The sequence below is a fragment of the Elephantulus edwardii genome, unplaced genomic scaffold (assembly GCF_000299155.1).
Source record: "Elephantulus edwardii isolate Elephantulus edwardi_28Jun2011 unplaced genomic scaffold, EleEdw1.0 scaffold00557, whole genome shotgun sequence".
NCBI classification, from domain to species: Eukaryota; Metazoa; Chordata; class Mammalia; order Macroscelidea; family Macroscelididae; genus Elephantulus; species Elephantulus edwardii.
The window spans coordinates 171,533-187,064 of record NW_006400307.1 but is presented as its reverse complement, the minus strand read 5'-3'; the positions used below and the strand labels follow the sequence as shown (position 1 = coordinate 187,064).

The 15,532-nt window shown below is 39.0% G+C and overlaps 2 protein-coding genes across 2 annotated transcripts in view; both read left to right on the top strand.

Annotated features, from left to right (window-relative positions):
• LOC102851830 (atherin-like) overlaps window positions 1-15,532 on the top strand; it is a 99,915-nt gene that overhangs the window by 62,409 nt on the left and 21,974 nt on the right. The window lies entirely within an intron of this gene.
• LOC102851415 (rab-3A-interacting protein-like) lies at window positions 2,988-4,799 on the top strand. Its single transcript, XM_006903303.1, has one exon. The coding sequence runs from the start codon at window positions 3,149-3,151 to the stop codon at window positions 4,532-4,534; it is 1,386 nt and encodes a 461-aa protein (XP_006903365.1). The 5' UTR covers window positions 2,988-3,148; the 3' UTR covers window positions 4,535-4,799.

Sequence of the window (15,532 nt, the reverse complement as noted above, 5' to 3'; positions counted from 1 at the left end):
TTGCTTATTTTCAATATTTCATATAAATAGAATCATGTAATAAATGACCTTTTGTATCTTCTTCCTTTCTCTAAGCCTAAAGTTTTGAGGATATTGTAGTATCAATCAGTTTTATTTTCATTCCTTTTGCCTGTTCTTTTGATGAAGCTACAAATATTGACTCTTAATAGGTTAAAATGCAGCTCATAATGACTATATATACCCAGTTTTTCTCTTGACAGTTTAACCCCTACAGTCATTTAATAAACTCAGTGATGGGGTAATGTTCATGAGAAAAATCACATTGAGGACAGCTGATAGTTTTAATTGCTGTCAATAGAGGACTACACTTCAAAAAATTTTTTATTTGGCTTTTCAAGGGTTGTATTCTTCATGTTTTGTAGCAGTAGCAGCAGCAGGAGGGAGGAGAAAAGGAGAGAGAGAGAGAGAGAGAGAGAGAGAGAGAGAGAGAGAGAGAATGATCAGAACAAACACCCCATGGGTTGGGGGCCTAGGTCATGGTGTCATAGAACATCCTAGTTAATTGGCTTGTTGTTATGTGTTGTCAAGTTGTTTGTGACTCATAGAGACCCTATTTTACAGCAGCTTTGAACCCTGCTCTATCCTGAGTCAACCATATTGTCTATATAAATTTCTAAGTGTAGTGCCTAGGCTCCTAAAACCTTAGAAACAGTCATCAAAGGTACACTCAATCGCTGTTCACCCTGGACAACAGAAGGTGGAGAATCAGGGAGAGGAGGAGGTTATGCCTTGTGTAGGATCCCTGGCACTGTAATGGGTTTAGTGCTGGATTGCTAACCAAATGGTCAATGGTATCAGTCCAGCAGCTACCTTTGGGAGAAAGATAAGAAGTCTGCTTTTGTTAAGATTTACAGCATTGAAAGCCTATGGACAGGTCTACTTTGTCAATTGACTCAATGTCAGTGTGATGTGAATTCTTATGGAATGTAATTCTGTGGACAACTACTATTTTACCCCATTTTGAAGAACAGAATAGTGGCTGGCTCATGTTCTCTTACTGAACATTGAATCAAAGTTTCTATAGAAACATGTTCCCCAAAAATGAAAAAAAGAACAGAATTTCAAACTCTCATAAACTTTAAACTTTTTGAAGCCATGGAAACAGCAGGAAACCCTAAACATACTTCTCTGGGAACAAAAAATATCCCCAAAACTTTCTTAAAGTCAAACAATAGTTTTTTTGGTAGAAGAAAAAGGTGTACTCTGTCAGATGAACTTTGGCAGAAAGCAAAGAGTACCAAAGGAATGTCTATCTGTGTTTTATAGACTATGCAAAGGCATTTGACTGTGTGGATTACAAAAATTGTGGTTAACCTTGAGGAGAATGGAAATTGCAGACCACTTGATTGTGATTAGGAGAAACCTATACTTGGATCAGGAAGCAGTCCTCAGAACAGAGCAGGTAAACACTGTATGGTTCCAAATCAGGAAGAGATGTCAGGGATAAGTCCTGTCTCCATACTTTTTCAATCTATATGCAGAACAGATCATTCAGGAGGCTGGGCTTTATGAGAAGGAATGTGGCATCAGGATCACAGGTAGAGTCATCAACAACTTGTGATATGCAGAGGACACAACCTTGCTTGCTAAAACAGAGGCATAACTGAAGTAAGTTATGAACTGCAGAAAGTCAGGGACTTTCAATATCGATTGAAGCTCAACATCAAGAAGACAAAGATCCTCACCACTGGGCCAGTAGGCAACACCATGATGGATGGAGAAGGGATTGAGGTTTTCAACAGTTATAACTCATTGGCTCCACAATCAACACTCTTGGCACCAGCAATCAGGAACTCAAAAGACAAATTGTATTAGGTAAATCTGCTGTCAGGGAACTTTCCAGAGTACTGAGAACCAATGATGTCAGTCTAGAGACTAAGGTGCACCTGATCCAGGCATGGGCTTCACAATTACTTGCTGTACATCAGAGAGGTAGACTTTGACTAAGGATGACAGAAGAGGAATTGATGTCTTTGAGTTGTGGTGCTGGAGAAGAGACTTGAACATATCATGGTCTATCAAGAATACAAATAGGTCTGTCTTGGAGAGTGTGAAACCAAGTTTATCCTTGGAGACTAGGATTTTGAAGCGTTGTCACACATACTTTGGACATGTGACCAGCAGGAACCAATCCTTGGAGAAGGACATCATGCTTGGAAGGGTGGAGGGACAGTGAAGGAGAGCAAGACCTCGAGTGAGATGGATTGACACAGTAATTAGGGTCATGGGAATAGATGTGTCAGAGTCAGTGAGACTGGCTCAGGTCAGGGCAAGCTTCAGAGCTGTTGTATATAGAGTCAGGATGAGTCACAGGTGACTTGACGGCACATAACAATAACAACATGAATACCAAATGCTGTAGGACTTATCCATATCAATCAAAGTGACAATGCCCCTTGAAAAATTAGAGAGGAGCCTTAGAAGGCAATGAATTTGTTCCAGTGAGAGAGGAACAACACAGCAAAGGAGAGTGAAAATAGTGACACAACTCAAAGAATGTAATCACTGCCACTAAATTTCATCAGTGTCACTATTTGTAATTGAGAAATACAGTTGAGACTAGCCCTTAGAATTCTTCCAGAATATCTCATATTGTTATTGTATTTCTAGAGAAGACGATGGATTCCCTAAGGTTTCCCAGAAAGTTGGTGGCAAAGCCAGTTCTTAAAGCCAGGTCTTTCGACACTTACTGTCCATCTGGTTCTCAAGACTTCTGAGCATACTGAGGTCTCACTTTTTGCAGTTAAGATGGTATGAGGATCCTGGAAGGTCCCCAAGAAAAAACAAAGTGGCAATAAAAGTTTCAGAAACTCTTTATTTGCATCCTAATGGAAGAGGTGAAACTCACTAAAGCATCATTAAAACTCTCCTACAGAAAACAGTTAATCGTTCATCACTATAGCCCTGGTGGCATAGTGGTAAGAAACTGCACTACTGATTCCCGGCCGGCTCCCAGCGCAGTGCGCCCGCCGCGGCGGACAGGAGCGGCGTTGCTCCGCCATTGTCCTCCTCTTCTCGCCGCTGCCTGGCTGCCAGGAGCTAGCTGCCTGCGGCTCTGCGAGCGTCCCTGAGCGCGGGCAGCGGCCGCGGTGGGTTCGTCAGGTTATCTTATGATGAAGCTTTTGCTATGGCTAATGACCCCTTGGAAGGCTTCCATGAAGTAAACCTTGCTTCACCTACTTCTCCAGACCTTCTTGGTGTATATGAATCAGGAACTCACGAGCAGACTACCTCACCAAGTGTCATCTACCGGCCACATCCTTCAACTTTATGCTCTGCCCCTATCCAGGCTAATGCATTAGATGTTTCTGACCTTCCTACTCAACCTGTGTATTCATCCCCCAGACGTTTAAATTGTGCAGAAATATCCAGTATCAGCACCCACATTACGAATTCAGCAGCTCCTTGTACTACCTCTGTAGTTACAGCTGGACTAACTAAATTAACTAGAACAAAGGACAGCTACAATGCAGAGAGGGAGTTTTTACAGAGGGCTACTTTAACAGAGGCTTGTGAGGGCAGCGATGATATTTTTGGACTGAGTACTGATAGTCTGTCCCGGTTACGAAGCCCATCTGTTTTGGAAGTCAGAGAAAAGGGATATGAAAGATTGAAAGAAGAACTCGCAAAAGCTCAGAGGGAACTGAAATTAAAAGATGAAGAATGTGAAAGACTGTCTAAAGTACGAGATCAGCTTGGACAGGAATTGGAAGAACTCACAGCTAGTCTGTTTGAGGAAGCTCATAAGATGGTACGAGAGGCTAATGTCAAGCAGGCAACAGCAGAAAAACAGCTAAAGGAAGCACAAGGAAAAATTGATGTCCTTCAAGCCGAAGTAGCTGCATTAACGACACTTGTGTTATCCAGTTCTCCAACATCACCCACACAAGAGCCTCTGCCAGGTGGAAAGATCCCTTTTAGAAAGGGGCATTCAAGAAATAAAAGTACAAGCAGTGCTATGAGTGGCAGTCATCAGGACTTCAGTGTGATACAGCCAATTGTAAAAGACTGCAAAGAGGCTGACTTGTCTATGTATAATGAATTCAGATCTTGGAAGGATGAACCCACAATGGACAGAACTTGCCCTTTCTTGGACAAAATCTATCAGGAAGATATTTTTCCATGTTTAACATTCTCAAAAAGTGAGTTGGCTTCAGCTGTTCTGGAAGCTGTGGAAAACAACACTCTCAGCATTGAACCGGTGGGATTACAGCCTATCCGATTTGTGAAAGCTTCTGCACTTGAATGTGGAGGACCAAAAAAATGTGCTCTGACTGGCCAGAGTAAATCTTGTAAACACAGAATTAAATTGGGAGACTCGAGCAATTATTATTACATTTCTCCTTTTTGCAGATACAGAATCACATCTGTATGTAACTTTTTTACATACATTCGTTATATTCAGCAGGGACTTGTGAAACAGCAGGATGTTGATCAGATGTTTTGGGAAGTTATGCATTTAAGAAAAGAGATGTCATTGGCAAAACTGGGATATTTCAAAGAAGAACTTTGATACACTCTTCCCGGGAACATGCATGAACTTCCCTGAAAAATTGGGAAATGGCTGAATATTCTTATGGTTACTTGATATTTATTGCCAGCAAGTGGACCCAAGACTTTTTCACTCTTTTGACAATTACACAAAAAGTACTGTGATTTGTTATAAGCTGACCCATGCTGTGTTTGCTTATTCTGTAGTTGAACACACTATAAGAAGAATTACAAGTGTACTAGTGATTATAATTTATAGTTGCAAAAAACAATAAAAAAGAGAAATAAAAAAAAAAAAGAAACTGCACTACTATTGCAAAGACATGTGGTTCAAACCCACCAGCTGCTCCACAGGGGAAGGATGGGCAATCTCTTCCAGTGAAATTTACTGCCTATGAAAACTCACTGGATGGTCAATTATAGGCCTATTCAAACTCAGTGGTACAAAACAACAACAGTGGAGATTAAAGGTGCAACATTGAGAAGAATGGAAGTCTCAGAGCATGTAATTGTGCTCATATGAAATCTATACATAGAATTGGAAGCAGTTGTTTAAACAGCACAAGGAAATACTGATGGTTTAAAATTAGAAAAGGTGAATGTCAGAGTGTTATCCTTTCTCCATACCTGTTAAATCTGTATGCTGAACATATAATTTGAGAAGCAGGACTACACAAGGAAGAATTTTGAGTCAAGATCAGAGGAAGAATAATTGGTAATCTGCATTATGCAGATTAATGACATGGTTTTGCCCACTGAAAGTGAAGAGGACTTGAAACACTTGCTGTAGAAGACCAAAGGTGGATTAAATTTCAATAGAAAGAGCACACAAATCTTAACTACTGAATGGATAGGCAACATCATGGTAGATGGAGAAAAGATTAAAGTTGACTACAATTTCACTTTAATTGGATTCACAATCAATATCCATAGTAGCACTTGTCAAGAAATCAAAAGATGTGCACTGAGGAAATCTGCTGTCAAGGACCTCTCCAAAGTCATAAAGAGTAAGAATGTCCATTTAAACACTAAGATGTGCCTGTTCCAAGCTATAGTATTTTCAGTTGCTTCCTGTGCATCTGAATGTTAGATTATGAATAAAGATTACAGAGGAAGATTCAATACCTTTGAATTATGGTGTTGGCAAAGAGTATTGAATATACAATGAACTGTGAAAAGAACAAAGATATCAGTTTAAAGGAAGTGAAATCAGGGTGCTCCTTACAGACAAAAATGTTGAAACTTCAACTCAATAACTTTGGACATATTTTCAAGAGAAACTCATTCTTGGGTAGATACACCATGCTGGCAAAAGTAGAAGGTCAGAAAAAGAGGTTAAGACTCTCCATGTAGTGGGTTGACACAGTGACCACCACAGTGGACTTGAGCAGCATAGAGGTTAGAGAATGGTGCAGCGTAAGGTGAGGTTCAGGTCTCTTGTTCATAAGATTTCTATGACTTGACGTCCTCCTGTGTGATTTACAGTCTCTGAAAACCTGCTGGCAGGTCAGCTATGAGTCAGTTCCAACTCGGTAACACATAGCAATAAGAACCACAGTGAAATTTGGGTAATTCCAGTATATTTTAAGTACTTACCAGATCATTTTTTAAAATCAGAATTGTAAAAAGAGCAAGAGTCACATGGGGACAGCCATCTGACTTACCAACTTCACAAAGGGGAATTGTCCCTGTCAACAGCATCAGTAGCACAAAACCAATTCCCATGAGGTCAGACCTGCTCCTGCACCTCTTTCTACTCTTTGTAACACCAATTTTACTGCTTTACCGGATCCAAAATCTTATGGGATAGCTCACAGACCACACGCTGGCTGTTCTGGCCATTAACTTTCATAAATAAAAAATGAATTTTTCCCTTACTATATACAATAGCTATATTCCTGAAAGTGTGTAAGCCAGGCAACTAGCCTCATGTTCTAATCTCCTCCATTTTAGATAGCTAATTTCCTATTTGCCCATTCCTATCAAATCGGTACTCTGAAGAAACAAGCATGTGCCTTGCTCTTAGGAATTTTCCATTCCATTTAGAACATTTAGCATCTGCATCTATAAGCAAAGTCCAGACAAGAACACATCATCAGGTTGTATAAGCAACACTAGCTCACAGCATGAAACATCATCTTCATCTGGTCATCTCATCTCAAGCTATCCATGGCTAGGTCGAAATTGGCATCAGCTGTAAACTCAGGAGTCTACACTTCTACACTTCTGTGTTCCAGACTGATTGGTCACTCTACTCAGCCTTAGCCCCCACATGAATGAATCGATGGGTATTTTTTTTCAAATTATGTTAAAATTGTATTGAATATACACAAAGTACTCTTCATAAGAAATAGCTTTCATATAGATACATCTTAGGGTAATCACATTTGTCTGAGCTTCCTTTTTAATTAAGTAAAGAATACAGATGAATACAAGCTCCCTCTTTCTGCTGTTTCCCTTCACTTCTCTCTAGATTTAACTGATTTAGTTAAGCACTACTCCACTGATTTTTTTAAAAACTCATATAAATTACTTACATATTAATTTGTCAAATGTTGTATGTGTTTTTCAAGCTTTTACATTTATAAAAAGCATAATCAGGTATTTGATACCTTGGTTTCTTCATTCTTGCCATTTTGAAATTTATTCACATTGTTACATTTAGATTTTGATCACTTATTTTTACCCCTTTTACTAGTTTTTCATCTGATTAAACACTTTTTACTAGTTTCCTTATTAATGTATAATTATGTAATTTTTTTATAAATTGTTCACTAAACACTAGTTTATTCTATAAACAGAAAATAAAATCATCTCCTTTTTTTACTTCCAAGTTTTCAGCATACCAAGAAATAACACAGAGATCAAATGTGATACCCTGTTTCTACAGTCTGAGACTCTCCTGAATGATGTAAATGGTGAACGTGCTTAACTGCTCAAGCATCTGTTGGAAGTTTGAATTCATTTGGAGGTATTTGAAAAGAACTTTGTTGATGATCTACTGAAAAATTACCCACTGAAAACCCAAAAGCTTTTCGTAAGGGTGTTGTGAGGTGGAATAAGTTTGTGTTCAGCCGGATGGACTTCACTTTGCCATTGATAGTACTGTGCAGCCGAGGAGGAGTTCATTTGCCTTGAAAACTCTTCCCTCCACTCTCCTACACTCTTCTCTGCCTGCCCTCCTACCATCCCCTTCTGGAGAAAGGAAAGAGAAGCTTTCGCTGTCAGGTTGTCTCTCACCTTTTACTTGTTGTCAGTTGTCTTTGTACTGTGCTCGGTAGTTTAGTATCTATGTGTATATCAGCAAATGTAAGAACTGTACTTATTCATCTTCGCTAAAATTCAGTGTCATGAGCCATTTTCTTCATGTACCTTGTTGTCTTCATTGTGATTGGTCCTGGACTTCACTCCAACACATTTTGACCTTGTGCATAACAGAAAGAAACATCACCTAGTCTGGTGCCAGTCTCCCAAAGCTGGCATAATAGTCCATAATTGCAGCTGTTTGGTTGATATTATAGCATCACTCCAACTTTTGTGTGTATGAAATAGTGGGGTTTTTTTCTTTTTAAAAATTTATTTTATATTGATTTGCAAACACAATTCGTATACATTGTGTTTTACACTTTCTTCATTCACATTGTACTTCATACAGTCATTCCCATGTTTTATAAAATTAATCACCAAACTATGCCCACCATTACCCCATCTTTTCAGGTCCCTGCAGGATCTTTCTCATTTCCTTTACCCCCTCTCTCTAGCCACTAAATTGTGCGACTCCTTGATTTCACTCCTGCCCATCCTTACCCCTCTGTTCCTTCCCCTTCTCCACTTGGAGTCCCATGCATATTTTACTAGCTTATTTTACAATATTTACTAGCGTATTTTACAATAATGGTCTTATGCAATATTTGTCCTTGTGACACTGAGTTAGTTCACTCAGCATAATGCTCTTCAGTCTCTCACTAATTATGTAGTATTTTTCAAAATTGTTGCTCCTGAGGGCTACATAGTATTCCATTGTTTGAATGTATAATTTCTCAATCCATTCAGTTGTTTTACATTTGGGCTATTTTCATGTTCTTGTGATTATGACTAAGGCTGTTATGAATATTGGTGTACAAATCCTCATTTATGTCTCAGTTCTCATTTCCTTGGAATATGTTTCTAGCAGTATAAATAGCCAGATTGTACCTAAATACCATATTCAGCTTTCTGAGGAAACACTAAGCCACCTTCCAGAGTGCTTGTACCATTTTGCAATGCCACCAACTGTGTAGGGGATTTCCAGTCTCTCCACATCCTCTCCAACTTGTATTGCTTTCTGTCCTTTTAAACTTTTCCACTACTACTGGCATGAGATGGTATTTCACTGTGGTTTTAATTTGTGTTTATCTTATTGCCAATGATTTTAAATATTTCTTCATGTGTTTATTAGCTATCTGACTGTGAAGTCTTTCCATGTCTTTTGGCAATTTTGTAATCATGTCTTTTTCTTCTGGATGCCCTGTAATATTCTATAAAATTTTGTTATGAGACCCTTGTCTGAAATGGTATTGCCAAATGTTTGCTTGTTGGGTTTCTCCCCATCCCCCACCATCAGTAAGTTTTCTTTTCACCTTTTTGAAAAATGTTTTGATGCATACCGGGATTTAATCTTTAGAAGGTCCCATTCATCTTTTTTTTTTTTTTAACTCTCCAGGCTGTACATTTCCTGCTGTATTTGTCAGCCTCTTTATACCATAGGCTATGCCTTCTAAGCTTGATCTCATTTTGTCTCTTATGATCTTTATAGTTCTAGGCTTTTCCACAGTGTCTCTGATTTACGTTGAGTTGATTTTTGTGTATGATACAAGATGTGTAACCTACTTTACCTTCCTGCAGATAGCAGTCAAGTTTTGCCAGCACCATTTGTTTAAGAGATTATTATTTTCCCATTTGATAGATTTTGTTTTCTTGTCAAGTATCAGTTGACCATAAGTGATTGTTATTGTTATGTGCTGTTGAGTTGCCTGCGACTCATAGCGACCCTATGCATAATAGCACTGAAGCCTGTCCTGTCTTGAGCCAATCTCACAGACTCTGACACATCTACCCCCATTGTCCTAGTTACTGTATCAATCCACCTCATCCGTGGTCTTCCTCTCCTGCACTGTCCCTCTACCCTTCCAAGCATGACATCCTGCTTTAAGGATCAGTCCCTCCTGGCCATATACCCAGATTATGTGAGACAACTTCAAAATCCTGGCCTCCAAGGAGAAACTTGGTTTCACCCTCTCCAGGACATATCTGTTTGTTCTCTTGGTCCATGGTATGTTCAAGACTCTCCTCCAGCACCACAACTCAAAGACATGAATTTGTCTTCTGTCATTCTTAGTCATTGTCTAGCTCTCTGATGCATAGCTAGTAATTGCAAAGACTATGGCCTGGATCAGGCACACCTTGTCTCTAGACTGACATCGTTGCTTCTCAGTACTCTGAAAAATTCCCTGACAGCAGATTTACTTAATGCAATTCACCTTTTGATTTCCTGACTGTTGATACAAAGAGTGTTGATTGTAGAGCCGAACAAGCTGTAACCGTTAACAACCTCAGTCACATCTCCATCCATCATGGTGCTGCCAATCAGCCCAATTGTGAGAATCTCTGTCTTCGTGATGTTGAGCTTCAATCCATATTGAAGACTATAATCCTTGACCTTCAGCAGCAAGCACTTCAGGCATGCCTCAGTTTCAGCAAATTTATCTGCATTGTGTAGTTTGTTGATGAGTCTTCTGCAATCCTGATGCCACATTCCTCCTCATAAAGCCCAGTCTCTCAAATGATCTACTCTGCATATATATTGAAAAGGTATGGAGACAAACCACATCCCTGACACACTCCCTTCCTGATTTGGAATCATGCAGTGTTTCCCTGCTCTGTTCTGAGGATTGCTTCCTGGTCCAAGTGGAGGTTTCTCATAAGCACAATTAAGTGTTCTGGAATTCCCATTCTCCTCAAGGTTAATGACAATTTGTTGTGATCCACACAAATACCTTTGCATAGTCAATGAAACACAGGTAGATATCCCTTTGGTATTCTTTGCTTTCTTCCAAGACCCATCTGACATTGCTGATAATGTCCCTAGTGCCATGGCATTTTCTAAACCCAGCTTTTATTGATGATAGTTCTCTGTCAATGTACTGCTCCAGTTGTTTTTGGATGATGTTCAGGAGGATTTTGCTTGCATGTGATATAAGTGATATTATTTGATAATTTCTACACTCTATCGGGTCACCTTTTTTTGAAATGAGAATAAATATGGATCTCTTCCAGTCAGTTGGCCAGGTAGTTTTCCTCCAGATTTTTTGGCACAACTTGGTGAGTATGTCCAGGGAAGCATATGTTTGTTGAAATATGTTAATTGGTATTTCATCAATTCCAGTGGCTTTAATTTTTGCCAAGTCCTTTAGAGCAGACTGAACTTCCCCCTTCATCACCATTGCCTGTTGACCATTATTGTTTCTTGAAATTCTCCTGTGTTAGCCAATTATTTTTGGTATAGTGACTCTACATACTCTTTCTATCTTCTTTTAATACTTCCTGGATCATTCAATATTCTACCCATATGTAGATGGGTTGATTTCTGGATTCTCAATTCCATTCCGTTTCTCTGTGTGCCTGTCATTGTACCAGTACCTTGCTGTTTTGGTTATAACAGCTGTATAGTAAGTTTCAAGATCAGGGTGTGCTATGCCTCTTATTTAATATATTTTTTTTTATTTTCAGAAGTTCTTTGCTTATTCTGTGTCTCTTCCTCTCCAAATAAACTTGCCAGTTGTGTTTTCTGTCTCTTTGAAAAATGAACATGGTATCTTGTATAGAGATTGTGTTAAACATATAGATTACTTTTGGTAGGATTGCCATTTTCACTATATTGACTTTTCCTATTGATGAACGGAGGCATTTTTATGTTTATTTAGGTCTTTTATTGTATCTTGGAGAAGTGTATTGTGAGTTTCTTTGTAAAGGTCTTTTATATCTCTATTTAGCTTTATTTCTAAGTATTTTAATTTTTGCCATGGGAAAGTCTGCTGTTAGAGACCTCTCCAGAGTACTGAAGAGCAATGGTGTCTCTCTGGAGATTAAGGTGCATCTGATACAGGCCATGGTCTTCGCAATCACTTGTTATGCATCAGAGAGTTGGACAATGACCAAGGAGGATAGAAGGAGAATTGATGCCTTTGAGCTGTGGTGCTGGAGAAGAGTATTGAGAATACCATGGACTGCTAGGAAAACAGATTTGTCCTGGAAAGGGTTAAACCGGGTGGCTCAGGCAAGGATTCTGAGGCTCCGTCTAACATACTTTGGACAAGTTGTGAGGAGAGACCAGTCCTTGGAGAAGGACATCATTCTTGGGAGGGTGGAGGGACAGCGCAGGAGGTGAAGGCCCTCTATGAGGTGGATTGATTCAGTGACTGGGATAATCGGGATGGGAGTGTCAGAGACAGTGCGATTGGCACAGGATAGAGCAGAGTAGGACTGCTGTACATAGGGTCACTATGAGTCGCAAGTAGCTCGACGGCACATAACAACAACAACAATTGTGAATGGTATTGCATGATCCAAGCTTTTAGAGGGCCTTCACCTCCTACGATGTCCCTCTACCCTTCCAAGCATGATGTCCTTCTCCAAAGACCGGTCTCTCCTTACAACATGTTCAAAGTATGTTAGATGGAGCCTCAGAATCCTTGCCTCCTAGGCGCCACCCAGTTTAACCCTTTCCAGGATGAATCTGTTTGTTTTCCTAGCAGTCCATTGTACTCTCAACACTCTTCTCCAGCACCACAGCTCAAAGGCATCAATTTTCCTTCTGTCCTCCTTGGTCATTGCCCAACTCTCTGATGCATAACAAGTGATTCACAATGTTGTTGTTGTTGTTATTATGTGCTGTCGAGTCGCTTGCAACACATAGCGACCCTATGTACAACAGCCCTAAACTCTGCTCTGTTTTGTGCCAATTGCACTGGACCATGCTAATCCTTTCTATATCATTCTAATTTTAGTATACATGCTTCTGAAGTAAGCATATGAAATAGTGTTTTATTCTATTTTAGTTTTTCTGGTTATTGATGAGATTAAATATTGTTTCTCACATTAATTGGCCATTTAGGGTTTGTTGAAAATCACCACTCAGTGTAGTTAATTTGTTATTCCATTTTTATTGTATTTCATAACTTATTTATCTGATTTCTTATATATATTCTAATAGATACTCATTAGATTTCATGGTGATAACTACATGAACAGCTGCCATTTATTACAATTTGCGGGTGTTATTTTGTTTATTCCCACACAGAATGGAATCTAGTCTCTTGCTCAAGGTTACATAAATAAGTGATTTGGAATTTGACCACAAGCCAAGAAGCTCCAGAACCTTTGTCGCCCTCCTTGCATGCAGCTCAGCAGATAGATAAGCGTAGCTGTTGGGATTAGACCATTGAAAGAAATAACCTTGTCTTTGATATGAATTTTTTTATCCAGATGCTGTCATTTCACTTCTGCCTCCACAGCTGAAACAAGCTCTATTCCCAATCTCCTTTCCCTACCATGTCAACACTTACCTGCTGCCATGTCTTTTCTTTACAAGTCTGCATCCTTGAGTGTACAGTGTTCTTTAAACAAGTGCTGCTATCCTTTATTTCCTTTGTATTTGTGGCTCTACTCTCTTTTCCACCTGCCATCATCCTATTTATCTTATTTAATCATATTTTAGTTCCGTTTTCATGCAGTCCAAGCACTAGTAAGAACTTAGCATTTACATTTTTAAAATGCATGTAGCTCAATTGACATCTAGTACTTTTTTGCCATTTTCTTTGGTTCTGTTTTCTATATTTATATCTCTCTAAAGGAATCTTTATGGCATAGTGATTAGCACTCAGCTGTAAACTGAAAGGGCTAGTAGTTCAAATCATCCAAAGAGAAAACTACATTATGATATGCTTCTTTAAAAATCACTGTATGTTTGACAAAAACGAAACAAAATAAAACAAAAAAACAGGCCTCCATCACTAATAAAGGCACATATATAATGTCTGGAAAGACGAAATTAAGTAAAACAATGCTAGCATAGCTTGCCTTGTGTACATGTCTTGTGACAATTCCGAAGTGAATTTTGGCTTATTCATGCATCCTATCACTATAGGTAAATATAGTTGTTCTGTTCATTTTAATTCATCTTTATTTTTTTAAAAACAGAATTAGGAGATAGATAGATAGATAGATAGATAGATACATAGATAGATACATAGATAGATACATAGATAGATAGATAATATTAACTTTAAAATATGTCTTTTGATTGCACAGGTTATAGATTAAGTTTTATAATCCTTCCTTAATTTGAAAATAATAAAAATTGTGTGCTTGTTTATATTAAATTAACTTGATAATTATAGTCCAGAGAAGGACATGATGCTTGGAAGGGTGGAGAGGAAAGAGAGGAAGACGCTCAGCTAGGTGGATTGACATGATCAAGATGGCACAGAATAGGGTGAATTCAGGCCCACTGTCCAAAGGGTCACTATGAGTTGACTTGACTTGACAGCACCTAACAACAACAACAACAACAGCTTAGCAGTCCAGTGTGAAAACTGTAATCACCAATTCAGAAGTCGCAGAAGAGAACGTGCTTGCAGCTCTGAGATACTTTAGGGAAGGCAATGATGGGGTGATTGGTCTCCCTCTGAAGGTGTTTAGGAGTCAAATGATAATCAGTGAATAAATTCAGATTTCCTTCTTTAAACTTGAGAATACTTTTTTTTTCTTCTGGAGAATTTTATTTGTTGAATCAAAAGGCTGATCATTCAGAATTATATTTTAGCTTAAGATTTATAGGAGCAGGGAGATATAAGAAACATCTTATTTTAGTTTTAGGCCCATGATCATGTCTGACTTACTAATTTGTAGCTCTACGTTCATTCATAATCTTTGGTTTCAGCATGAGATCCCATTGCTGTGAATGATGAGATTTTATCAGGAAATTACAAAAGCTAATTTTGAATATCGCTTTTGATCTATTGGTAAATACTTGTACCTTAAATGTCAAGTGATACATAATCAGTTATTAGTAGCTTCTGTTTGCTTGGCTCCACAATCAACACTTTTGGTACTAGCAGCCAGGAAATAAAAGAATTAATTGCATTGGGAAGGTTTGTTGTCAAGGACCTCTCAATTGTACTGAAGAGCAACAATGTCAGTCTGGAGACAAAGGTGTGCCCACCCCAGGCCATAGCCTTGACAATTACTTGCTATGTATTAGAAAGCTAGAAAATGACTGAGGGTGATAGAAGGAGAATTGATGCCTTTGAACTTTGATACTGGAGAAGAGTATCAAATATAACATAGTCTGCTAGAAGAACAAACAGGTTAATCCTAGAAAGGGTGAGACCAGACTGCTTCTTGGAGGCAAGGATTCTGTAGCTTCATCTGAAATACTTTGGGCATGTTACAAGGAGGGATAAGTCCGTGGAGAAGGACATCAAGCTTGGGGAGGATGGAGGGACAGTGAAAGAGAGAAAGACCCTTCATGGAATGGGTTGGTTCAGTGGCTGGGGTTCTGGGGGTGCGAGTGTCAGACACAATAAGATTGGCACAGGATAGAGCAGAGTTCAGAGCTGTTGTGCATGGGTTCACTATGAGTCACAAGTGACTTGATGACACATAACAACAGCAACAACAATACATTAAAAGCTCTGGTGGCCTAGTGGCAAGAAGATACACTGCAATCCTGAAAGCATCTGGTTCAGGGTCATCAGCTGTTCCAGAGGAGGATGAGCAGTCTCCTTCTGTGTGATTAACTGCCTCTGAAAACCTACCAGAGGTCAGCGATTGGTCAATTCTAACTCTGTGGTAAACTACAATAAGAATAACACATTAAAAGAAGATTTCATCAATTGATAGGACCATATGGTTCTTGTTCTTTGCCTTGTTGATGTGATGAATTACATTGATTGTTTTCCTTATGTTGAACCATCCTTGC